Source organism: Culex pipiens, chromosome 3 (assembly GCF_016801865.2).
Source record: "Culex pipiens pallens isolate TS chromosome 3, TS_CPP_V2, whole genome shotgun sequence".
Taxonomy (NCBI): Eukaryota; Metazoa; Arthropoda; class Insecta; order Diptera; family Culicidae; genus Culex; species Culex pipiens.
The window spans coordinates 86,530,639-86,556,733 of record NC_068939.1 but is presented as its reverse complement, the minus strand read 5'-3'; the positions used below and the strand labels follow the sequence as shown (position 1 = coordinate 86,556,733).

Here is a 26,095-nt window from a genome sequence, read left to right as displayed (position 1 = left end):
GTTGTTGAGATACAGCGGCTTAAAGAAAAAGAAACACGAAAATTGAAGTTTTCTAAGTCTCACCCAAACAGCCCACCATTTTCTAATGACGATATCTCAGCAATTAATGGTTCAATTTTCAATGTTGATACATGAAACATTCGTGAAATTTTCCGATCTTTTCGAAAAAAATATTTTGAAAAAAATTAAATCAAGACTAACATTTTAAAAGGGCCAAACATTGAATATTATGCCCATTTAAAATGTTAGACTTGATTTAATTTTTTTCAAAATATTTTTTTCGAAGAGATCGGAAAATTTCACGAATGTTTCATGTATTAACATTGAAAATTGAACCATTAATTGCTGAGATATCGTCATTAGAAAATGGTGGGCTGTTTGGGTGAGACTTAGAAAACTTCAATTTTCGTGTTTCTTTTTCTTTAAGCCGCTGTATCTCAACAACCAGAGGTCCAATCTTCAATGTCTCTTAGACAATTTTATAGCAAATTTTCTGAACTTTTCAAAAAAAATATTTTTAGAAATGGTCACTCATGGTCACTATTTTTAAAAATCGCAAAACTGCAAATATTTCGCTGAAATCAAACTTTCGGTGGCTATATCTTGAAAACGGGGCCCTTTATCAAAAAATCTGTAATGTAATTTTCGATTGCAAATTCAATTTTGCATAAAAAAATGAGGTCAAAAAAATTGTATGTATGAAATTTCGATTTTTTCCAAAAATCACCAGTTTTTCAAAAAATCATAACTCGGCGGCAGATTTTTTGACCATGTTTCTCTATAGCTCAAAAGTTGCGGATTTTTGTCCCCTAAAACATATCAAAAAATCTCGAAAATCAAAAAATACGTATTTTGGGAATTTGAGTTTTTGTGAAAAAAAAGTTAATAAAAAAATCGGGAAATTTTTTTTTCCGTGTACCTATTTTTTTCTAAATAGTCCTCAACAATACCTATAACTTTGCCGAAGACACCAAATTGATCAAAAAATTCCTTCAAAAGTTACAGATTTTCGAATATTTACGTACCATTTTTGTATGAACAGCTGCCAAATTTGTATGGAAATTTATATGGACAAACTAATGATGCAAAATGGCTTCTTTGGTCATAGGGAAGGCCCCCACAAAGTTTGAGCCAAATCAAAAAATACAAATAAAATCCATTTCCGGTTTTGGTAGAGAATTGCTCATATATTTTATTACGACCAAAAAATCACTTGAAATCGAATGGAATTTCATTTAACAATCACAAGAACATCATTGCAATTTCAAGTGTATCGCCACGTTAAGTTCACGTGTTTTTCTATTGAATTTACCGCGTCGCGCGATGAGAACTTTCGAAGTGATTTGCACATGACATTCACATGCCAAGTCGTATGGGGCAGATTCACGTGTGAAACATGTGATATTGCTGTGTGCCTTTCTTTCAGTGCAGATCGCTGAAATGTTTACACGCGGGCAAAAATGATCTAGGGGCTTGCTGCAAAAAATGTTAAAAAAATGTGACATTTTCTGCAGCAAATCTACTGTTGCAGATTTTGAGATATATTTTTCCTTTGGGTGTAGTATACGAACCGATTGCTTCAAAAAGTTTGGCTCTACCATTCATAGTTTTGAAAATATTTATCATCAAACTTTAAAAATCGATTTTCTCGAATAGTACTAAATGGTCGTTGTCACAAGATAGCACACAGCTGACGAAATGTCCACGTGGTTTATGGATGGTCCCCAAAGGACAGGGTAGATCTATGGTGAAATCCCTGCACTAAATGGAATTCATTTGCATTTCCAGAGGACCAACAATGGTAGTGAAAAATGATGAACATTTTCAACTAGGTACTCCAAGTAGAGGGTGATGATTCTCGAGATTTTCAATTTCCCTGGAATCGAGAGTTCAGTTTTGCTATTTCCCGAGAATTTCCGGGACCCGGGATGTTTGGTTTTTATTCAAATTTATTTAAATGGTGCCAATTATTTTGAAGAAATGTAGTAAATTTATTACATATGCATGAATTCAATTACAGTTTAGTCTAGTTAATCAATGAAACAATAATTTGAGAAACCTTACCGAGAATATGAAGTATTATTTCTATTTAAAAAAAAATGCTTCCAATCAAAAAAAAAAAATACAATACCATTTCTTGAGCTTTTTGAGCCTGAAAACTGTATTGTATCATTTTTTATCACACTGAGTGGTTTTTCCAATGTTCACTTTACCAGTAATAACTATATTCCTTCAATTAACGGACCGCAACTTTACAAAGAACGCGAGACATTTTTTTCTTAAATTGTGATAAAATATTGGTGCCGATGCAAAACTCAAAATGACCAATATTTTCATTTCTGGGCTGAAATTGCTTAGTTTGTTTTTAGATAATTTTGGCTTGGCTTGACTAGAGGCTACTAGATTAATAATGGTTTTTATTTTATATTTTTCACTAAGTGGATAATTTGGTTACTTTCAGTAAGATAATTTGATTACCAACAGTCAAATTTTTCTTTCAAAAGTCGACTCTATGATAAATTTTGTTTCTGTGTCCTCAATTGGAATTGTTTTACCAGAAAATTTTTAAATTTCCTGAATCGCAAAATTAGAAAAGAATTTATTAAATCCAAATTAACTATTGCTCTTTTTCAATCTAGCCGGGACCGTGGTGTAGGGGTAAGCGTGATTGCTTCTCACCCAGTCGGCCTGGGTTCGATCCCAGACGGTCCCGGTGGCATTTTTCGAGACGAGATTTGTCTGATCACGCCTTCCGTCGGACGGGAAGTAAATGTTGGCCCCGGACTAACCTAAAAAGATTAGGTCGTTAGCTAACTCCAGGTGTAGGAGTCGTCTCCCTGGGTCCTGCCTCGGTGGAGTCGCTGGTAGGCTGTTGGACTAATAATCCAAAGGTCGTCAGTTCGCGAATCCCGGGGTGGATGGAAGCTAAGGTGTAAAAAGAGGTTTGCAATTGCCTCAACAATCAAGCCTTCGGACACCTAGTTTCGAGTAGGAATCTCGCAATCGAGAACGCCAAGGCAATGCTGTAGAGCGAATAATTTGATCTGATTTTTTTTTTCTTTTTCAATCTTAAGAATTCAACAGCAAAAATTTTTTGGGCTTTTGCTCAATTAGTTTTTCAAAAATATTCAGGGCAGGGTCGAATGATTTTTCTCTAAAACAGTGCAATTTGTTCCTTTCAAGTATCAAATTTCCCGGGAGTCTCAACCAAATTTCCCGGCAATATAGAGATTCAAAAATCGTCGATTTCCCGGGAGTTCCCGCTCGTCACCTTCTAACTCCAAGGAAATGGACTGAATTTGTGATATCTAGAGTTTTATTGGATAGGGTTTTATAAGCATAGGAATCCATATAACTTACAGGTCCATTTAGAAAAAAAAACTCTTTTTTTTTGTCAGATTCAATGAATGAAACTTAAAAAAGCGTTTTATAATTAAGATACGTTCCCAGTTTTTTTTCGTCTCACTACAACCTTTTTCGAAACATTCACGTAAATGTTAGACAAAGAAAAATGTGCAGAATACCGTGTACGTAACTCACCTTTAATTTATCAGGAAGACATGATACAGCTCTCTCCTCGTCTGAGCACTTTTGCGTCAGCCAGAGATAGTCGAACCATTTGATCACTTTCACCTGGAGATGGTTGGGGACCCGTCTCATGCGCATGTAGGTCTTGACACCGTCCAGCTTGGCTGCAAGAAGAAGAAGAAAACGAAAACACAAATTGATTAAAATCGGTTCGAAATCGGGACTAGGCACTAAGGGGGTGATGCTGGGCGGTAGCAGAAGCAGGACATGTTGGGTGTTCACCGGATAAGTGGAATACAATTTAGCACTGATTAAACGAATGAACGAAGACGAAGACGAAGAAACGGACCGGAATTGCCAGGCCCGGCAATCTCGTCGGTGGTCTGCTCGTGTCGACGAGCCACTGCAATCCGGATGCAAATGGACCAAGTCACACGGAACGGTAGCTATCGAGTTGAACGTAAACTCATCGAGCTTCCCCTACCTGGTTGTGTGTGGTTGTTTTGTTGTTGATCAACCATGTGGCTCCATTAAACAAAGGTGTTGTTTGTGGGAATTGTGCAGATGGAACTTTTACTTTAATGACTTTAAGTATGATCCCTGAACTACTCTTAAGTGATTTAGAATTTTTAAATCCAAGATGGCGGCCAAAATGGCGGTGAAGAAATATTTGGAAATTGCATTTCTTAGAATAAAAGACAACCAACAATTCAAATTTGACAGGAATGGGATCGCAGAGCTCGAGTTTGATGTTAAAAGTAAGTAAATAAAAATACCAGCAATTTTTTTTGTTCCTGAATCGATTATCCGAAGTCCCATAAAAACTTTCTGATAACCAACTTCGGATCATCGAATCAGGACTGTATTGCAAAAGGTAATTTTACGAAATCATCATTGACAATCATCAAGATCAGATTATTTTCAAGAATGAATATCATCTTCTATCGGGGCTGCGGAATCGTGAAGCTTTTGAAGTGACTCTGACTCCGGCTTCCAGCTCTAAAAGAAACAACCCGACACCACCTATGTCGACTCTGACTCCAACAAAAACTCCAATACAAAGTTGACAAAAATGTATCGTCCCCATCCACTTGAAATCTTTCACCAAATATTGATAGCATAAAAAGTGCCCCTTCATTCCAAAACAATGTTCCTCAAGGATGCCTCCATTGTCGAGTTTCAAGTTATCGGACGCATCACGCGCGCTCGCTCCACACAAACTGGTTGTTGAGGCGAAAGAAGATAATTCGTGCTTGCCATTTCATTAGGGCACATAACTTTTTTAAACAAGAGTGTGTCCCTTTCACACATTATGTAAACTGTCATTTGAGTGAAAGGGATACACTATTGTTTACAAAAGTTATGTGCCCTTTTGAAATGTTAGGCTCCAATTCATGTGAAGGACCACACCACAACAACAACAACAGCAGCAACAACCACCAAAGAAGGAAGCAGCAGCAGCTGATACGATGACATCGCGCGAACGTTGTGCACAACAAAAGGAGTCCTCAACAAAGGCACACGATGCAACCCGAGGAACAACAACGGCGTGATGACGAAGCGTCGACTGGGTCGCGTTCGTTCGCTATCAGCACTTCGACGTCGTCGTGCTATCATGTCGCACCCGCCATTTCGACGGTCCGAGAAAAACGCGTTTTAATGTTTGACCTTGAATAAACAAAAACTAGAGCACGCAATGTAAAAAATAACAAACACGTTTTGTTTGGTTGACCATTCTGTGCATTGTCCCGAAGTTTGGTTGTATTTGGTTGCTGGAGTCCCGAGTTATAATTACAAATGTTTACGGTAGTCTGACTTGTACGTGCGTCAAACGCATCCTGACCTGAAATCCCTTTGGCCAATTGTCACACTTACATCGATTTTCAGGGAGTGACAAGATAGCACGACAAGATTGAAACTACTTTCATATGTAAGGTGACAAAAATGCACGGAGTTTTTTCGGTTTTTGGTGAATATCTCAGGATTGAAATCGAATTTTGGGGATCTGTGAAGGTCAAAAGGTGAGGCATTGTGAGTTGCACAAAATGGCGTTCTTAACTCAATTTGGCCCAAAATGCACGTACGACAAGTTAGCACGATGGCGACGACTTTAGGTTCGTGTGTGTGTGAGAGAGAGAATTTGAGAGGGAGGAGGAGGAGGAGGAAGAAGAAAGCAAACTTCCGGAAGCAAGCTGCTCAAGCAGAAGCCGATGAGATGACGGTGCACAGCAGCATCAGCATCAACAAGCAAGCAAAAAGCTTGGTTCTCCAAGGGAAGAAAGTGGTTTCAGCTTCAATTTTTCCATCAGGGTAAACTCTTCCGCTGATAGTAATCACGTACTGTTGTTGTTGTTGTTGCTGTTGTTGTGCTTTGCTGATGCTTCCGCCTTTGCAGAAGGAGAGTTGACTCTTGGGATGAAGGATAGTAATTGGAGAACTCGAGACAAAGATGATGAGGGAAGATATTAAATGGATATTCATCAGCGAGCAAGTGGCTCCTCTCGGAGGGTTTAAGTGATTCTGTAATCAAAATAGAAGGTGTGAGTTGCCTTTAATTTTGAAGAATTTGAAAAAAATAAAATCTCGATTAAACCAAACAAGACTCAATCAACTAAATCAACCGGAAACGAAACGACTTCATGACACCTGCCAGCCTATTGCGCGGGCGGAACGTTCAAAAGTGTTGATTTGGCACAGTTCGACGCGCACGTCATGGCATCAATCACAAAAAGTCAACCGTCGCAAGTCTACAACCCTCGATGTAGCTCAAATAGAGAGGCTCAACAATCAACAACACAATCAACACAACCCGGAAGCTGCCGTGAACATGTGAAAAAAGCCTGTCGAAAGGTTGATGCAGCTGGATCAATGTCCCGGAATGCTACCATAGTACACAGTCAAAAAGTCATAATGAATTGTGATATTCAAAAATGTACACCGACTTCCACTTTTTCAACATTAATGGAGAAAAAATTGAAGGGAATTTAAAATATATGTTTTTACTGTGTAGTGGCAGCAGTAGTGCCCGTTGGCATAAAAACAAACAACAGAAAAATGCTGCTCAATTTAAGACTGCCTGACGATGCCCATCCTGTCAGAGTCGGGAAAATGGTACACCGTACGGTTTGTTCAACAAGTCACACGTCACGCTTTGATCAACGGCACACCGGGTATATTTTTTTGTGATGTTTTTTTTTTTCAACTGAGGAGAATTCTCCCCATCTTGGGTGTTAAGTTTTTGCAAAAACTTAAATTCAAATCTGGTAATTTCTTGTGATTTTCTTTGATAGAAGGCGACAGCCATTTTGTTTTCATGGGATTTCATCTTTGAAGTTGTCCTTTCGACGTTCCGAGAAAAACGCGTTTTAATATTTTACCTTGAATAAACAAAAAAAAAAATGCACAATACGTTTTGTTTGGTTGACCATTATGTGCATTGTCCCGAAGTTTGGTTGAATTTGGTTGCCGGAGTCCCGTGTTATAATTAAAAAGAAATACGGTAATTAGGCATGTACGTGTGTCAAACGCATTCTGACCTGAAATCCCTTTGGCTAGTTGTCGCACTCACAGCAATTTTCGGGGTGTGCCAAGATAGCACGACAAGAATGAAATTTGGGGATTGAAATTGATTTTTGGGATCTATGAAGGTCAAAAGGTGAGGCAAAAAAAATCAAAAAATCAAACCATCCACATTAACGACCCCCGGGTCTTTTGTGGTCTCTATTGCAAGTTTCTGCTCGAACCTAGGAGTCCGAAGGCTTGAATGGGGAGAGCACCCAAACCTCTTTCTACTCCAAGGAACCTTCCACTCCAGTGTTTGAACTGACGACCTTTGGATTGCGAGTCCAACCGCCGCCAGCGATTCCACCGGAGTAGGCTTGGTTTGGTGTGTTGTTTGTACTTATGGCATGGAGACGACTCCTACACCTGGAATGACTTAACGGCCTTACAACCAAGGCCGGGACCGACATTTTACTTCCTCATCCGATGGAAGGTAAAAGGTGAGGCATCCCAGTCAACTCAATCGGAATTCTGAAACGGAATTCAATTCGAATCGTTTACGTATTCCGTTTCAAACGCAACAACCGATTCCGTGTACGTATCGGTTGTTGCGTTTGAAACGGAATACGTAAACGATTCGAATTGAATTCCGTTTCAGAATTCCGATTGAATTAACTGGGATAGAGAGCTGCACAAAATGGTGTTCTTAACCCTCTAATGCCCAAATTTTTCTTTCGAACATTTTTATTTTTCCCTTGTTCAGAAGGTCATCAGGAGCAACTTTTGTTCTACGGAAAAAAAATTATCTTGTTTTTTTTTTGTAGTATTTGGTCTATTCTACCACCTCCTATCATTACATTTTGCCTTTCTAATGTTTACATGTTTTTGCAGTCACTTTTTCAAGTTTTTACTTGTTTTCAGATTTTCTGCTATAGAATGTCACCATTATCATTTAAAATGCAAAAAATGCTTAGAGTTATAGTCTGAGACACTACAAAAATTACTGCATACTTATTTTAACTTAAAATCTTGAAAATGTAAGTAAAAAACACAGCTAAAGTTGACCCCTAAAAAAATTACAATTTTAAAAACATTGGCAATATGTCACATTAAACAAGTCAAACTTCCAACTCCAAATTTTTATATAAAATTTTAAGAGTTCTTCTTTCCAATGATTTCTAAAGATCAAAAATTGGTTGAATAATTGATTTTTGGCAAATTTTCAGATCGAAGCGCGTCTAGAGGCGGGGTTGGGTTGTAGAGGGTCAACTCAATTTGGCCATACACGTGTGACGACATGATAACACGACAACGACGTTTTTTGTCTCTCGGCTCTGGACGAGAACAGGGAGGGGGGAGAAAACATGTAATCCAACCTGCCTTTTTTGTTTTTGCATTCTTTAAATATAGACAGGTTATTGAAAATGGGTTTTAATCTCTAAGAATTTTCACATTGTATTTAACACAACTATGGAGAGCTACTAAACGACTCGGAGTGATTGATTCTTATAGAAAACAAGACGCTTTGTGCTACTTTTTACAAAACAAATCATTGAACTGTCAAGAAATCTTGATAAATATTCAAATGTGATCCAATTTACATGCAAAACGTAAAGTTTTTTTTTTATAGAATATTAAGTTAGTTGTGTAATTTACTCAAAAACTTTCACAAAACGCCGTTTTATTCAGAAAACTGTATTTTCAAACAACGCAAAATTGTGTACACATTTTCATTACGTTATTGTTTTCAGTGTAAAAACTAAAGAGGGATTCTTTACAAAATTGGATGATTTCGACCATTTTTATTTTTTGTATTTTTTGGCTCAAACTTTGTGAGGGCCTTCCCTTTGTCCAAAGAAGCCTGTAGCTGTAGGTATTGATGAGGACTGTACTAAAAAAATAAGTACATGGAAAAAAATCTTGCCGATTTAGCATAGCATAGCATTGGTGTCTACCCGTAGCTGCTACTTCGTTATTGACCAGGACCCCCAAAAATTGCTCCGTGGACCACAGATGAAAAGTAGGAACCAATCATCACCCCTTCGCAATTTTCAAAGGTCCCTATCATGCTGATCAATACCGACGCCGGCCACGACCAGTGGTAAGACACGGGGAAGTGGATGGGAATGTTAGCCGATACTTGAGTGATGGGACCGCTAAATCGGCTGCGTCTCCGACAAAGTATCACATGAGTTTTGAGGGGCTAGTAAGATGGGTTTGAGGTCAGGATTCACCGTGGTAGATGATGCGACCATAAGCAATTTGTTTATCAGTTGCAATTTTAAAGGTCTTAGGCAGCCGGCTGGTGTAAGACACACAATAAATGATTTAGAAATAGTTTTAATTCGAACGCGGCGCCAACTTATGATTCATTCCCCCGTCGGCGTGCCTTCCGAGCAACGACGCTGTGAGAAGCGCTTTTTCCTCCTTTTACTATTTAATCAAAATATAAAATTGTATTTTCTGTGGTTTCCGATTTAATTATATCAAAATTTTATAGTGAGGTTTGCAATGATTTCATTGTGTTGCAGGATTTTATGACAAAATGTTCCGAAAATAGTAAAAAAAAAAATCTTGCGGATTTTTCAATAAACTTCAATAAATTTCATATAAAATGCACAGTTTTAGATTTCTTTAAAAAATCATTCATCAAAAGTGTCATTCTCATCAAAAAACCTCAAAAGTTAAAAGTTGCTAAATTTTCCTATTATGAACATTGGTTCAAACCTTTGTTTCGCAAACAAATGGAAGTTAGGAAACATGATCAGCATTCACATTCAGTCCTCATTGTTGAATTGTTGATATCTTGGAAATTATACATCATATCAATCAAACAACTGTTCGTTTTTTTCAGGGATGGAAAAGGACGAGCTTTCTCTTAATTAAAAAAATGGAAAAATTTGTAGCTTTAAAACAGAGCACTTTATCAAAATATTACAAGTGCTTATAAATATATTGGATACATCCAATTTCAATTCGGATCTCAAAAAAGTTTATGTAAATCAATGGACAGTTTAAAAAAACACTATTTTCGTAAATTCATAGCGATGTCAAAAACAAATCAACCTTTAAATATTATTGAGTTTGCTTCAAGTCCAGTTGTCAAAATCGAAAAGTACATGCAATGAAAATTTAATTCAAAACATGGTAAAATATCTTCAAAGTTATTGACATTTTCAATCTATCATTTTTTTCATTGAGCGAGGATTTTTTTTCAAACTTTTCAAAATAGGTTTTAATGTAAAAAATTTGATGTTTTAAAGAAGAAGCGTTTACAAGTTTCAACTTGTAGAACAAACAGATAATTCAGAATTTTTGAATGAAGCATTAAATAATTTCACTTACGCTTCATTTGACGTATCAATCAAATTGTAATCAATTTTCAACTTTCTGAAAGCCTTTTTGAAAAAACTCCAAAAAGTACATGAACATTTACAGTAACAGACCGTTTTGAAAAATATATGGATTTTTTTTTAATTTCATGTTTCATGTTTAAAAAAAAACATTTTTTAAATTTGGAATGATAAAAAAAACTCATATGAACATGCGTGAATACTGAGGGGTACCAGAAGCTTAGGTAAAACGAATAGGGTTACCTAGCCAAGAAAAGGTTGAGAATCGCTACTTTAGGGCAATTCTACACCAAAACCATTAATTTATTTTATATTTATTTTTTTATTTGGCTCAAACTTTGTGGGGCCTTCATTATGACCAAAGAAGCCATTTTGTGTAATTAGTTCATCCACGTAAAAGTCTAAGATTTTTTTTTTTTATAAATTCATTGATGATTTATGATACAAATTTTGACACTTTTAATTTTTGCGCTCGCTACGGGATTCGAAACAGAGACCTCTGGATTGTTAGCACAACCTAGTGCGCGTTAGGATCTTTTGATCTTTCACATACACAGAAAAAAATAATGTAAATTTGGAAGCATTAATTTTGGAAGGTTGAATATTACCTCTTTTATGATGTAATATTACCTCAATTCAGGCTGAAAAAGTGACATTACACCAAAAAGTGGTAAAATTACACATTTCCAGTGGTAAAATTACATCTTTTTTTTTACATAAAAGATGTACCCCTTCCCAGATGTAATATTACCATGATTATTTTTTCTGTGTACGGTGCGGAAGTATTGACGCATGGCTCCGTCATTGCTGTGTTATTATCGTGGTAAATAATAGCAAATTCGAGAGAAAATCAATGTAATGTATTTCGTGCTACATTGATTCAAATGCCGAAATAATACAAAACCAAATTCCCTTAGTAATTATGCAAAAGCAAATTGAAAATCTATCGAACAACTCCAATGTGCCCGAAAAGAAAAACAACTTAATTAAAACATACCATTTTAATATCGTTGCCAAAGCAGTAGATTGATTTCCAGTTTCCAATTTCGCTTTCGCATCTCAGAGCGTAGTATACGTATCATCAAACCCTGACCCGGAGCCAAAGATCCTCTTTCCATGCCAGCGGCGGCGGTGACCGACTCGGCTGGCTCCAAGAACGAGGTCTTATTATTAAAATATCGAATATTATCACATCACCCATTAATACATATCCTGAGGGTGCTCGAAACTAATCACCCCCTCTCGACTCCGTCAGGCTCCCTCCCCCTTTTCTCAAGTCCATCCAAGTTCTACTATTGGGGCCCAACATACACTGCGACACACATACACACACACACATACAGTGATAACGACATCTATCTGCTGGTCTCGAGTACCGAAGAATTTATGGGACACCAGGCCGGGGCTGCTGCAAAGAGCTCCATTTAATTTTAATACCCATCGAAGACCAATTTCGTTCGGCCCCCTCGGGGAAGGGTTGAGTGGGTGGAACCCCTGCTCCGAGTGGCCACCCCCATAACCCCGGCTCTCATAGTCTTCTTCTCGAGAGTTTCCCCTTCTTTGGACATGGTTATGCATATGTGGACGGCGAGCCAGTAGAGCGCAGAGAGCCAAATAGCTCCTCAGTCAATTAAGTTGCAACTCACTCAACGGGAATTGGCTCTTCGGGCATATGTTAGTGAGAGCAATTGGTGTCTACCCAGTGATGAATTTAAAAAAAAATCAATTCAACGTTTGTCCTGTCAAAATTTTTACAAAAAAAGCCTTTGACTTCAGTTTTTAACATAAAATCAAACTTGCAATTGATAAGTAACATACAGATTTTTGATAAAGTGCATTGTTTTCAAGATATTCTAGATATGGCCACTCAAAGTTTAATTTTAACTGAATTTTTTTTTCATTTTTTCGGTTTTTTAAGTGTTTATTCCTGTTTTGGATTGTTCATTCCTAAAAATATTTTTTTCGAATAGTTCATAAAATTTCCTTTAAAATAAAGAAACATTGAAGATTGGACCTCTGGTTGCTGAAATACAGCGAATAAAATAGTATGAAACAAGAAAATTGAAGTTTTTAAAGTCTCATTCAAACATCTCCACATTTTCTATGGTCAATACTCAGCAATTAATGGTCCAACTTTCAATGTTGAAAAATAAAAAAAATGTGAAATGTCATTATCTCTTTAAAAAAATATTCTGGAAATTATGTAATCAAGGCCTTAAATTTCAAAAGGGTCAATTATTCCAAATTACAAAACACAAAATTACTACTTTGGTCATATGGATGGCCTTTGCAAAGTTTGAGCCAAATTAAAAAAAAAAAACAAAAATAAAAATGATCAAAATCGGCAGATTTCGTAGAAAATTGCTTAAGTGCCGAACAAAATGTATAGCACTCAGTGAAGTGTGAAAAGTAGAACAAAAAAAAAGCAGTCAAAAAGATATACTTTTCGATTCTATTTGAACTATTGGTTTGGTGCAAAATAAGGGTGATTCACGATTAGGGTGATTATGAAAATGTAACTTATCGAGCTATTTTTGGTAATATTTTGGAATAACATGATAATTTTATATCCTTTATTAAAAATTTGTCAAACCCGTGTGGATCAATCGGACCGTGCACTGGGTTCACAATCCAGAGGTCGCCGATTCGAATCCCGCGGCGGGCGCTCTAAAATTTTTGTGTAAATATGGGTATTTGGCGCCGTCGCTCCGTGCCATACTTTCGTACACTTAGGAGCCCAGGGCGGCGAAGTCCTTGTAGATATAAAGGAAGACACTAGTGGTTGGTACTAGCAATGGTGGCCGACAGCTATAAAAGTCAACTTCGTTTCGTTATTAAAAATTTAGCTGCTAATGAGAAAAAAAGTTAGTTTTTAAGAGCTCTAAAAGTGCTTCGAACTAGACGTGCACCCGCTCTAACTCCTCTTTTCTTTAAAACTTAACCTCGAATTGCTACTTACAAAAAAAAACTGATTCTCAGATGCTTTCTCTAAATTTGGTCGTAGAAAACGTAGATTGAAATATGTACCCTCCCTGTAAAGGCTTATGAATTGATCTCAGTTGAAAGGTTCTCCAAATCTCTGAATTGCAAATGTAACATCCTGGAGCAGAACTGTTAAATTTTAATAATTACACATTTTAATGTGGTGTCTTTGACAAAGTAGCTTGGATTGGAAAGCTCGACAACTTTCAAGAAGACAAAAAAAACAAAAAAAAATCTGAAAAGTTAAGATTTTGAAATCACCCTAATCGTAAACCATCCAAATTTTCAACCAAACCTGCAGTTCTCTATTTCCATTAGCAACAACTCTTCTGAAAACACCAAAACTTATTTTTTTTCGGAAAATCCAATTTACACTCCAATTTTACGATAGATCCAGTAGATCATCATTGCTGTGAATATTTAAATACAAAAAGATAAAATAAAAAAAAAATAGTTTAGAAGTCACCCTGCCACGTGCTCGAGTGAAAGCTTGCGGTTCCCATGTTGGTTTGGGTGCCCGCTGCAGGATATGTGTTAAATTGAATTCCAGTTCTTGGGGGGTGTCATCGGTTAGCCCCACATAGTTTGGACAGGTTCCAACCTCCGGAGGCCCCCGGTAGGCAAGTCGGAAAATTATCTTCTGAGTGGGACGGGGGACGAGGGGGTGCAACAGGCTTTCCCAGAACCAACTCCAATCAGACAATGTCCAAACAGTTGTGTACCGTCATGGTCGCAAATTGTTTGTCAGTTGCAAGAGGCGGAATCACACGGAGTGATTGCTTCGAACGAGCTCCAATTTATGTACTCGAATGTCAAACAAGAAAGGGGGGACCCTGGGAAAGTGCTGTTGAAGTTGGTACAGAGTATTTTATGAAAAAAACTTTTAACAAAAGGAAAATATTTTCGATAGTCCAGTGCAATAGCATACATCGAAAGAGGTGAATCATAAAAGATAAGTGCAATAAACGTGGCACTTAAGTTATAGGGAGGAAGTGGGGTTCGGAGCAAGGGTTACTCTCAAAAAGTACACATTCCCCCCTTGTATCCCCTTTTTCCAAGAGTAGTGGTTTGTAATGGGAACACACGAGGATCGATTGAGTACCAGCGTACTTGAGCACCATCATTGTGTGCGGGTGTGTGTGCACGTGGGTGACTGTAACTATAGTTGAATTTTGCTCGGGCACGATTCGATAATAAAGTGAACAGCGTCGGTCCAGAGGGCAAGCAGTAGGGAACGGGGAGTAGGAATTATTCCCGATGTGAATTGAATTTGGAAAGTTTTCAGATTTTCAATCACTGTTGCAGAACTTGGCCAGCGGAGTGTAGTGTACATGTTGAGTACATTTCTGGATGATTGATTTTTAAACGCTGTTCTTTTTTTATGACGTGTGGCACCCGCTCTGCTGGTTTTGAAATCGTTAATACTTGCACTTATAGTGGATCAAGCACATGTGCAAACTGGTGATGGTGCACTTTTAAAGATTAAATAGTTTGGGTTTATCCTCTGTATTAAAACTTTAAATCCTTCTTAAAATGATGATTGACAAATTTTTAAGCATTGATAGTTTACCATAAATGAGTTTACTTAGTTGCAGATTATAATTTTAGGAAAACTTCAATATTTTCATAGAAAATTGAATTATATTTATTTTTGATGAACATGTTATTGTAGCTCCCACATTGTGGAACACCTTAAAAAAACATATCGTACAACATATCAGTAACAACATTTCAAAAGGGCGAAACCTACGATCCTGCCGTTTCGGGAAAATCAACATTCAAAATTTTGCAATTTCGATCAATTCCTATTTCCACAAAAAAGCATGAAAACCATCAATTTTGTCAAAACGTAATAGAAAATAGCAATAATTTCATCATAGAGAGCAATTTGAAATTAATTAAGGTGTTTTTGCTATTAAAAATTGCGAAAAAGAAATTACGCCTTTTTGAAGAGCGTGCCTACATTTTCGCCCCACCGTATTCACCACCCACCCAACCAAAACACCGGTATCGCCCGTCAGGATTCACCAAAAAGCAGAAGTAAACAACCGATTCGCCCTTTTGTATTTTTTTCGTTTTTCGGGTTTTTAAGGAAAAAAGCGGTTAAACAACTATTTTATCATTGTGAAACGTTACAGTCAGTGATAAAACAGTGATATTTGCGACCTCAGTGATAAAATATGGGTCTAAAAAGCCTTCAGAAGGAGTCCGATTCAGGCCAAGAATCGTTGAGCAAGGATCACGGCTATGATACACAGTAAGTAGCAAGTTGGTTTGACGATGTGGTCTATATTGAAGTGACGTTCCTTGGGGTGTCCCCGCCGGAAGTGGGAGACATGGCAGCTGACGACTAGGCCACCCCACGACACCATCTTGCCTTCTCAATCTTTGCATAGCTTCAATGGTTACGGAGGCGATGATTTTGTACGGCATTCCTCCTAACCCTACCTACACTAACTTTTTGTCCTGCAACTACTCGACCAGAATCCCCGGATGTCCTAAGAACCGGTAAATTATGGACCTTCATGTCTAGATTGTGAAACCAAACCAGATCCGATACTACAATAATTGAAATTAAAAAGTTATGTATTTAGGATCATACAAATCTGTGTTTGTTGTGGAATTGTGGTCAGAGACAAACATACATTTTGATCAATTTTGAGGAATGTCAGGTTAAAATTCACTAAATTATAACAAAAAATTAGTGTTTCTAAATATACGTCGGACTTGCAGAAAACACTATATTCGCCCCTCGTGGTTGAGCGACACACAAGGGCGGATACACAATTTGGTTTGTTTTGATTGATGTTATTGTTTAGCCCTTTTGTTTTTTGCTTGTAAAACTACGTATTTTCGGAATTTTGAGATGTTGGAGGGTGTTTTAGAATCAGTTTTGTTCGCTTTACATGATTCTGACGAAAACTCAGTTTGTTTACATCTGAGGGTTTCGCCCTTTTGAAAAGTTGTTGCTGATATAGGAAGTTACAAATCGTAAGTTTAATTGGTTTTAGCAACCTCAATTCACTGTTTTGTTAACAATAACTACTACTACAATAAACCAAAATTTGTTTACAAAATATTCCGAATTTGAAAAAAAATCAGGGTCAATGTTTTTCTTCACAAACTTAATAAAAACGTTAAAAAAATGTACACGATTTGAAAAAGTAATTTTTACATGATTTTTTTTCACTTGCTTTAGCCTCAGGTATCAATGGGTGAATCATTAGGTCTATTCCCGTACTGCAGAATTCTGCAATTCTGCACAAAAACGGCAGCAGAGCGTTCCCGTACTTTTCTGCAACAAAAGTAACTTTTCTTCCAGGCAGAACTTCTGCAATGAGAGAGGCTGAAGTTGCAGCAAAACCGTTCCCGTACTTTTCTGCAAGCTCTCTCTTTTCTTTCGTGTTGAAAAGTAACTGCAAGTTGGTGTTGAGTACACGCTTACATAAAAATTGCAAGTTGGGTGAAATCAAGCATTTTATTATTAGTTGTGATAAATTTGATGGTTTGTTATTACTAAATTGAAGTAGTCTTTTTGAAGGGACGTTTGTATATTTGGAATTGATGGATTTTGGGGTTTTTTTTAAATGTCTGGTTTCATTGTTTAAGGATTGATTTTTTATCTTAAATTGTTTTTGAACAGACTGTGTTGAAATAATAGGTAAATTTAATTGGCAAATAATAAATTGTACCAGTGACGGAGCTACCAATTTGTATTCTTATATGAACCAAAATGTTAAATGTATTTTGTTGAACTTTCAATAAAGGAATCATAAAAAGGTATTAGACTATACCAAACAATTAATAAATATAATTGATTATATAATTGATGACCATACAATTTTTGCTGAAACATATGTAACGTTGTTTACACATCATATTTTATATTATTTAAAATTGATATACATTTTATTAAAAATTATACGGTATACTCTGCACCACAATTCTTAAATTCTTAAATTCTTAAATTCTTAGATTCTTAAATTCTTAAATTCTTAAATTCTTAAATTCTTAAATTCTTAAATTCTTAAATTCTTAAATTCTTAAATTCTTAAATTCTTAAATTCTTAAATTCTTAAATTCTTAAATTCTTAAATTCTTAAATTCTTAAATTCTTAAATTCTTAAATTCTTAAATTCTTAAATTCTTAAATTCTTAAATTCTTAAATTCTTAAATTCTTAAATTCTTAAATTCTTAAATTCTTAAATTCTTAAATTCTTAAATTCTTAAATTCTTAAATTCTTAAATTCTTAAATTCTTAAATTCTTAAATTCTTAAATTCTTAAATTCTTAAATTCTTAAATTCTTAAATTCTTAAATTCTTAAATTCTTAAATTCTTAAATTCTTAAATTCTTAAATTCTTAAATTCTTAAATTCTTAAATTCTTAAATTCTTAAATTCTTAAATTCTTAAATTCTTAAATTCTTAAATTCTTAAATTATTAAATTCTTAAATTCTTAAATTCTTAAATTCTTAAATTCTTAAATTCTTAAATTCTTAAATTCTTAAATTCTTAAATTCTTAAATTCTTAAATTCTTAAATTCTTAAATTCTTAAATTCTTAAATTCTTAAATTCTTAAATTCTTAAATTCTTAAATTCTTAAATTCTTAAATTCTTAAATTCTTAAATTCTTAAATTCTTAAATTCTTAAATTCTTAAATTCTTAAATTCTTAAATTCTTAAATTCTTAAATTCTTAAATTCTTAAATTCTTAAATTCTTAAATTCTTAAATTCTTAAATTCTTAAATTCTTAAATTCTTAAATTCTTAAATTCTTAAATTCTTAAATTCTTAAATTCTTAAATTCTTAAATTCTTAAATTCTTAAATTCTTAAATTCTTAAATTCTTAAATTCTTAAATTCTTAAATTCTTAAATTCTTAAATTCTTAAATTCTAAAATTATTAAATTCTTAAATTCTTAAATTCTTAAATTCTTAAATTCTTAAATTCTTAAATTCTTAAATTCTTAAATTCTTAAATTCTTAAATTCTTAAATTCTTAAATTCTTAAATTCTTAAATTCTTAAATTCTTAAATTCTTAAATTCTTAAATTCTTAAATTCTTAAATTCTTAAATTCTTAAATTCTTAAATTCTTAAATTCTTAAATTCTTAAATTCTTAAATTCTTAAATTCTTAAATTCTAAAATTCTAAAATTCTAAAATTCTAAAATTCTTAAATTCTTAAATTCTTAAATTCTTAAATTCTTAAATTCTTAAATTCTTAAATTCTTAAATTCTTAAATTCTTAAATTCTTAAATTCTTAAATTCATAAATGCCGCCATCTTGAATCATAAAAAATACATATATTTTGGAGTAATATTCTAGGTTAGAAACGCATATTTAGAGGATTTAGAGATTAGAAATTTAGAAGAGGTCTTCGGATAACAGAGTACAAACTGTATTTTTTTTTTATAATTGAGTTTTTAATTTTTTTATATACAAAATTTTCTAATTTTACTTTTTTCAAATTATAATTTCTTTGAATTTTTTAACTGTAGATTTTGAATTTTTGATGTTCTAAACTCTTAAATATTCAAACTTTTGATTTTTTATTTCGAATTCAAAATATTTGAATTTTTGAGGTCTGAACCGGGGTCTGAACTTTTATATTTTTCAACCTTATTTTTTATAATTTGATTTTTTTAAACTAAGCATTTTTTAATTTTAACATTTGAATTACCTAATTTTTAATTAATTAAATTAATTAATTAATTAAATTCTGATATAAATATTTGGGTAATTCTCTACCAACTCACACGAAATCGGGAAAAGTTGCCCCGACCCCTCTTCGATTTGCGTGAAACTTTGTCCTAAGGGGTAACTTTTGTCCCTGATCACGAATCCGAGGTCCGTTTTTTGATATCTCGTGACGGAGGGGCGGTACGACCCCTTCCATTTTTGAACATGCGAAAAAAGAGGTGTTTTTCAATAATTTGCAGCCTGAAACGGTGATGAGATAGAAATTTGGCATCAAAGGGACTTTTATGTAAAATTAGACGCCCGATTTGATGACGTACTCAGAATTCCGAAAAAACGTATTTTTCATCGAAAAAAACAATAAAAAAGTTTTAAAAATTCTCCCATTTTCCGTTACTCGACTGTAAAAAATTTTGGAACATGTCATTTTATGGGAAATTTAATGTACTTTTCGAATCTACATTGTCCCAGAAGGGTCATTTTTTCATTTAGAACAAAATTTTTCATTTTAAAATTTCGTGTTTTTTCTAACTTTGCAGGGTTATTTTTTAGAGTGTAACAATGTTCTACAAAGTTGTAGAGCAGACAATTACAAAAAATTTGATATATAGACATAAGGGGTTTGCTTATAAACATCACAAGTTATCGCGATTTTACGAAAAAAAGTTTTGAAAAAGTTACTTTTTGCGTTTCTCTTTGTTTCGTCGTCCGTGTCTGTCGCGGGTGACCATGAACGGCCATAATCGATGACGACCAACTTTTTTAAAACTTTTTTTCGTAAAATCGTGATAACTTGTGATGTTTATAAGCAAAACCCTTATGTATATATATTAAATTTTTTGTAATTGTCTGCTCTACAACTTTGTAGAACATTGTTACACTCTAAAAAATAACCCTGCAAAGTTAGAAAAAACACGAAATTTTAAAATGAAAAATTTTGTTCTAAATGAAAAAATGACCCTTCTGGGACAATGTAGATTCGAAAAGTACATTAAATTTCCCATAAATTGACATGTTCCAAAATTTTTTACAGTCGAGTAACGGAAAATGGGAGAATTTTTAAAACTTTTTTAGTGTTTTTTTCGATGAAAAATACGTTTTTTCGGAATTCTGAGTACGCCATCAAATCGGGCGTCTAATTTTACATAAAAGTCCCTTTGACACCAAATTTCTATCTCATCACCGTTTCAGGCTGCAAATTATTGAAAAACACCTCTTTTTTCGCATGTTCAAAAATGGAAGGGGTCGTACCGCCCCTCCGTCACGAGATATCAAAAAACGGACCTCGGATTCGTGATCAGGGACAAAAGTTACCCCTTAGGACAAAGTTTCACGCAAATCGAAGAGGGGTCGGGGCAACTGCTGTGTGAGTTGGCGGAGAATTACCCATTTGCATTTCAAATTTCTCAAATACCTCATTTAATTTTTTTTTAGTTTCTCAATAAAAAAATCTTAGTTTTTTTTAAATATTTTTATTTATGAATTTCTTAATTTCCGAGTTTCTAAATTTATGTGTTTCCATAATTTTGAGTTTGTGATTCATTTACTTTCTAATATTTTTCAATTTTGCTGCGTCACCGTTGTTCTTCCATGTGACATCCATAATTTATTTATGTTATCCTGAATAAAAAATCCTTCAAATGGTCTGCTATCAAAACATGTATTTATAATCCCTTCTATATTAAACCTTTGTTTGTCATTTATTTTAATTATATTTGTTGAACTTACCTGCAACTCTCATTTCTATTTTTTTACCTAATGTAAAAGTTTTGAATTGTTTCCAATAATTTCTACCTAAGCATAAGTCGTCGCATAAGCATCTTTTAAATAAAAAGTTGAGTTGCATAAAACAATAAGTCCCCGTTCTAGAGGTAAACTTCCTTCAATTAAATTTTTGTCAATCCCTTTTTTTAGTAATAAAAAAACTTTAATACCCAATTTGAGTAAATCCACTCAACTGTGTACAATATTGCAGAAAAAGTACTGGAACGCGCTACCCAGGCAAAAGTTTTGCGGCCTCTCTCCTTGCAGAACTTCTGCAAAAGAGAGAGATGAAGAGAGCGTGCTGAAAAGTACGGGAACGTGCTGCAAAAAAGTGACTTATGCTGGCTGCAGAATTCTGCAGAAGCTGCAGAAATTCTGCAATTCTGCAGGTACGGGAATAGACCTATTGCTAAATTCGCTCAAAATGGATTACCGGACGGGCCAAAATTTCTCATAGATGGCGCTGTTCGTTTGGTAGTAAGAAATTCAAATTTGTTCTGAGAAATTTACTTTTTTATGAATATTTCAGCAACTACAAATCGCAGGGTAACAAAATTTGACCTGCTGATTCACAAAAAAATAAGCTTTCACCAGGTCAAATTTTATCCCTAACCGATCTTTAATTTGGGAAATATTGAATTTAAATTGATTCTCCCCATACATTTTTTAAATCGCTTACTACCAGCGTGACAGCAGCCGCCATCATCATTTTTTCTCTTTCTCTCCCCGCTCTTGACAGCTAGATCTGTCAAACCATTGTTTTTGTTTTGAATGTGTCCGGCAAAAAATATTTCTGGTTCCTCTACAAATTTTTATTTTATCACTGGAATCAACCTCTAACCGGTCGGAATCGACAAAAAACTTGATTAATGGTTGCCAAAGATGGGCATAATCTACGGGAAGGCGGCTGCAGGAAGGTAACTTGCCAGCAACTGGCGGAAGCGTCGAAGATAATGCAAAAGAAAGTGGCCACCGCAAGGTCTGCTACGCGTAAGTAATCCTCAGTTTCGTCTAACTGCCACGCTTCCGAATTGGCCTCAAAGATCCGCGTTCCGCTTCCTGTTGCAGAACATTAACCGGTTCGAGAAGGAGGATAAGATTGCTTCCGTACGATTTTCGTTTTGCTGCTCGCGAGTTTTCTCCCCTACGTAAGTTTGCTAAAAAGTTTTAAATACTTGAGAAATTTAACCAATTTAAGTTAATTCAGGCTCGGTACGATGGCACGTCCAGTCGGATTATTTTGGCCACCTTTACGGATGATGGACTCGTGCGCATGACCGCTCTAACCGCCGGAATCCGTCGTGGCGCCCGTCTTGAGGTCGGAAGGCTCCTGCTCCGATTGCAAGTCCCGTTGCTGCAAAGGCCAAGGCCCCGAAGGAATCCACCAAGGAAAAGGTCCTGTTTGTGGAAAATCTGAAGCGAACCATCAACGTCCAGCAGCTGGCGGCGAAATTGGCTCCGTTCGGAACCGTTACGGCGATCCGGCTGGTGATGGACAAGGAGACGGGACGCTCCAAGGGTTTCGGTAACATCCAGTACGTGGAGGCGGCCGATGCCGCCAAGGCCATGGTCCAGATGAACGGTCGCTTAGTGGAGGGACAGAAGCTGAAGGTGACGATGGCGCACCAGCCAAACTTTATGGAATTCTGAGATTTACCCGGACCGAACTGCACCCGGTTGGTGCTGGCCGCCGACGGGCAGAAGATGAGCAAGCGCAAGAAGAACTACCCGTACCCGTTGGAGGTGCACCACAAGTACGGGGCGCGGCTGTACCTCATCAATTCGCCGGTTGTGCGCGCGGAGAATTCGCAGTGGGTTTGATATCTTGAGCGTTGCTTTAAAAGTCGTTGCTAATAATGATGTATCTTTCAGCTTCAAGGAAGACGGCGTCAAGGACATCATCAAGGACGTGTTCCTGCCGTGGTTCAACGCGTTCCGCTTCCTGTTGCAGAATATTGATCGGTTCGAGAAGGAGGACAAGTTTATCGATATGACGCGGGTCGTCACGCAAGCAAGAGCTCGACGAACGTGATGGACGTGTGGATACATCGTTCATGGAGTCGCTGCTGGAGTTTGTGACCAAGGAGATGAAGGCGTACCATCTGTACACGGTCGTGCCGCGGTTGACCAAGTTCATCGATCAGCTGACCGACTGGTATGTACACATGAACCACAAGCGTATCAAAGGCGAGTTTGGCGTTGAGGATAACTACAAGAGTTGGATACGCTGTAAGACGTGTTGATGGCTATGGTGCAAATGATGGCGCCGTTTACGCCCTACCTGACGGAGTTTTTTTTCAGCGGTTGCGCCAGCTGAACGTGGAGAATATCGAGGGATGTATGCACTTCCAGATGATGCTCACTTCAAATAGGAAGTACATCAACCTGCCGATTGAGCGTGCCGTTTCTCGGATGCAGGCCGTCGTCGAGATGGGCTCTGTCATGCGCGATTGTAGAATCGTCCCCATCAAGTACACGTTGACGGAGGCCAAGAACGACTTGAGGCAGGTCATCAAAGTGGTAAAAGTACTCACGGACCCCCACATCGCCAAACAGCTCAAGCTGGGCTTCTTCACCGTGCTCGGCCATCGCATCGAGCTGACTTCACGACCTGCTGATCTCGCTGAAACCCATCACGGAGATGCTCGTTTCGGACAAGCTAACGCTGCTATTCAACTCGTGCCTCGAGTACATCGTTCTGATCAAAATCTGTGACGCAATCTGCACACGAGGTCGAGCGCATGCAGAGCGTCCAGAGAAGCTCGCCTGAATCCAGCAGATCTTAAGCGCTTAGAACAAGTTGGTGAGTTGAATGGAAGTAGTTAAAATTAAAAATATATATTTATTCAATTTGATTGCAGATCATTCTGCGGGGAGTCAATGGTGGTGGAGATGAACTTGATGGTCGTTATGATCGGCCAGTACTTGCTCGAATGTCACCTAGCACCGATTCTGCTAAGGACGATGAAGAAGAAGACAAGTCGAAGCCGTTTTTGTCGCAAATCGCGCCGTTGTAATAATATCAGGCTGCTCATCTGGAAGGCGAGTCGTCGCAACTTTCAAACGGGCACAAATGGAAAAGGTTCCAAATGCCACGGTTCCAAATGGACTGGATCAGGACCAGTCCAGAGAATCTTCGAAAACGATGACCGGCCACTATATTCTGGACCTGCTGCGAAGCTTCCCGCCAGACGTCAACTTCCTCAAGCTCGACGATGGGTTCAGCAATGACTGCAAAGAGCTCAGCTTCATGATCGACCAAACATGAACTGAATTGCCTCCGCCAGGAACTCTTCGAGGCGTTCAACGACCTTCCTTCGAGCCTAGTTCAAGCTGTTTGATTACCTGTACACGATCGCCATCGCGAAGCTGATCATCCGCGCCGCGATCTTCGTAACCTAAATGTGCGCTTACTTGTTAAATATTAATATTAAATAATAAAATAATATGAGCGGGGAAGAAGGGAGTGGGGGGGGGGGGTCTCAAGGTTGTTTTCTTCTTTTGTTTTATTAATGAACAAAATGTGATCCTTGCGGGCCTTCGTCACTTCCCGCCAGGGGGAGTGCCTCAACCACGCTGCGTCGCTGAATTCCAGTCCAGCGGAGTTCGAGCTGCGGCCGCTGTTGGTGTCGAAAACCGTTCCGGATCCTCGTGATACAGATCCGCCAGCGGATCATGGTCCGAATCTTTGTCGGACGTTGGTGAACCCATGCTAATGAACGACTCTCCAGGTATCTCTTCACTTGACCCAGCAGAACACGTGCCATAATCAGCTGCTGTTCAAAGGATAACACAACTAACGCATCGAGGCGGCAGCAATGCACCTGATCGGGGGCAAACCCAGTCAGTTCGAATCGCGTCCACGCAGTCCTTGGACATCAGATAGATCGTAACGTTGCCATCTGCAATAACCGTGGGAAATACTTTGTCCTGCTTCTGTCTGTGGCAGGAACTTTATTGCTGGAGGTGCGCCTGCAGAAGCAGGTATGTCTTGATGTGAGGGTCGATGTATCTGAATGGGGGGAAATGGTCGAAATTGATGTTCTGCGAATATTTAGTATTCATTACAAGTATGTAAGCGGTTCCGTTCGATCCGGTTAGCTTGTTTGGCAGCCGCGCGGCCAAGCTCATCAAAATGTTGTTCTTGAGATGATCTCCAGCAGGCCTTGGATTCAACGACAAGTTGAACAGCTCGATCGTGGTGTAGTTTATGTAGTAGTACGCCGCGATCATGCCCGGGTTCAGCCTCCACGCTGATGCACTTGGACTGCTCGAGATCGGAGAGTTGGGGTTCTGGGTGAGTCGCCGGTACAAGAACGGTAATCAACGGCGTCCTGTTTGCTTCGACACTTGTACGACATCCGTGACTGGGTAGTCGTTGTAGAAATGCGTGTCCATTTTGACCACCAAGTGGGCGGAAATGTTCAAAGCCATGCGATCCAGGAACGGCTTGTGTTCACCTTCTCGACGTAGACGAACCAGTTCGGTTGGGGTTCGGCCGCGCAGTGCGTTAAAACATCGCCGTGACACACGGCCCGTGAGGCGATCCAGCTTTCGCGACCTCACAATCACCAGTTTGTGAGGACTGAACTTGGTTACGGCGTTGTACACCGGTTTGGACATGGCCGCAATCCTCGACGCGTTGTGAGTAAAGTTGAAACGTCCCGGGCGTCCGACAGGGATGTCAACATGGCGATGATCCGGATCTTCCCCTGCTTCCAACGTCGCGACAAAATGTTCCACTTGTCTGCCGTGGTCACGATAATTTGTCCCTTGGCAATCAGCTTCATATCCGTTCCGGTTGTGGCCAAACTTCTGGTGCCAATCCATGGAGATCACCTCGGCCAGAGCAACACTGCAAATTCCGCAATCGTCATCTTTGCCCAACTCGGTCGACGCCCTAACAAATAATCCGTACTGTTATAAACTGCGTCGAGACCGGTCCGAATACAGCTCTTCAAAACGTGGCTAGCGCAGGGCACTAATCGACAGCGGCTGCTTATCGAGCAGCTCCATCGGCGGAAGGTTTTTCTCCGGTAGAACCAGGTGGTGAAACGAAACCGTAAGTTGCGTCTCAGCGACAATCCACCGGTAGGAAAATGATGCGCAGCAAGTACAGCGGTGGTAACGGCACAAACTCTATGTGATGGGGGACACTGCGGGTGCGGGGTTTCGGGGGGCAACCCACGGGCTGGGTAACCTTATCACCATTCGGGATCGTTTCCGTGGGGGACGACCAATCGAACGATTTCAGCTTGGCGCA

At 37.6% G+C, this 26,095-nt stretch overlaps 1 protein-coding gene across 6 annotated transcripts in view; it reads right to left on the bottom strand.

Annotated features, from left to right (window-relative positions):
- Positions 1–26,095, bottom strand: part of LOC120420149 (cyclic nucleotide-gated channel rod photoreceptor subunit alpha) — a 354,470-nt gene that overhangs the window by 40,148 nt on the left and 288,227 nt on the right. For all 6 annotated transcript variants that reach the window (XM_052710290.1, XM_052710291.1, XM_052710292.1 and 3 more), the window contains one exon: positions 3,541–3,692. In XM_052710290.1, coding sequence (XP_052566250.1) covers positions 3,541–3,692 — 152 coding nt within the window. The remainder of the gene's footprint in view (positions 1–3,540; positions 3,693–26,095) is intronic.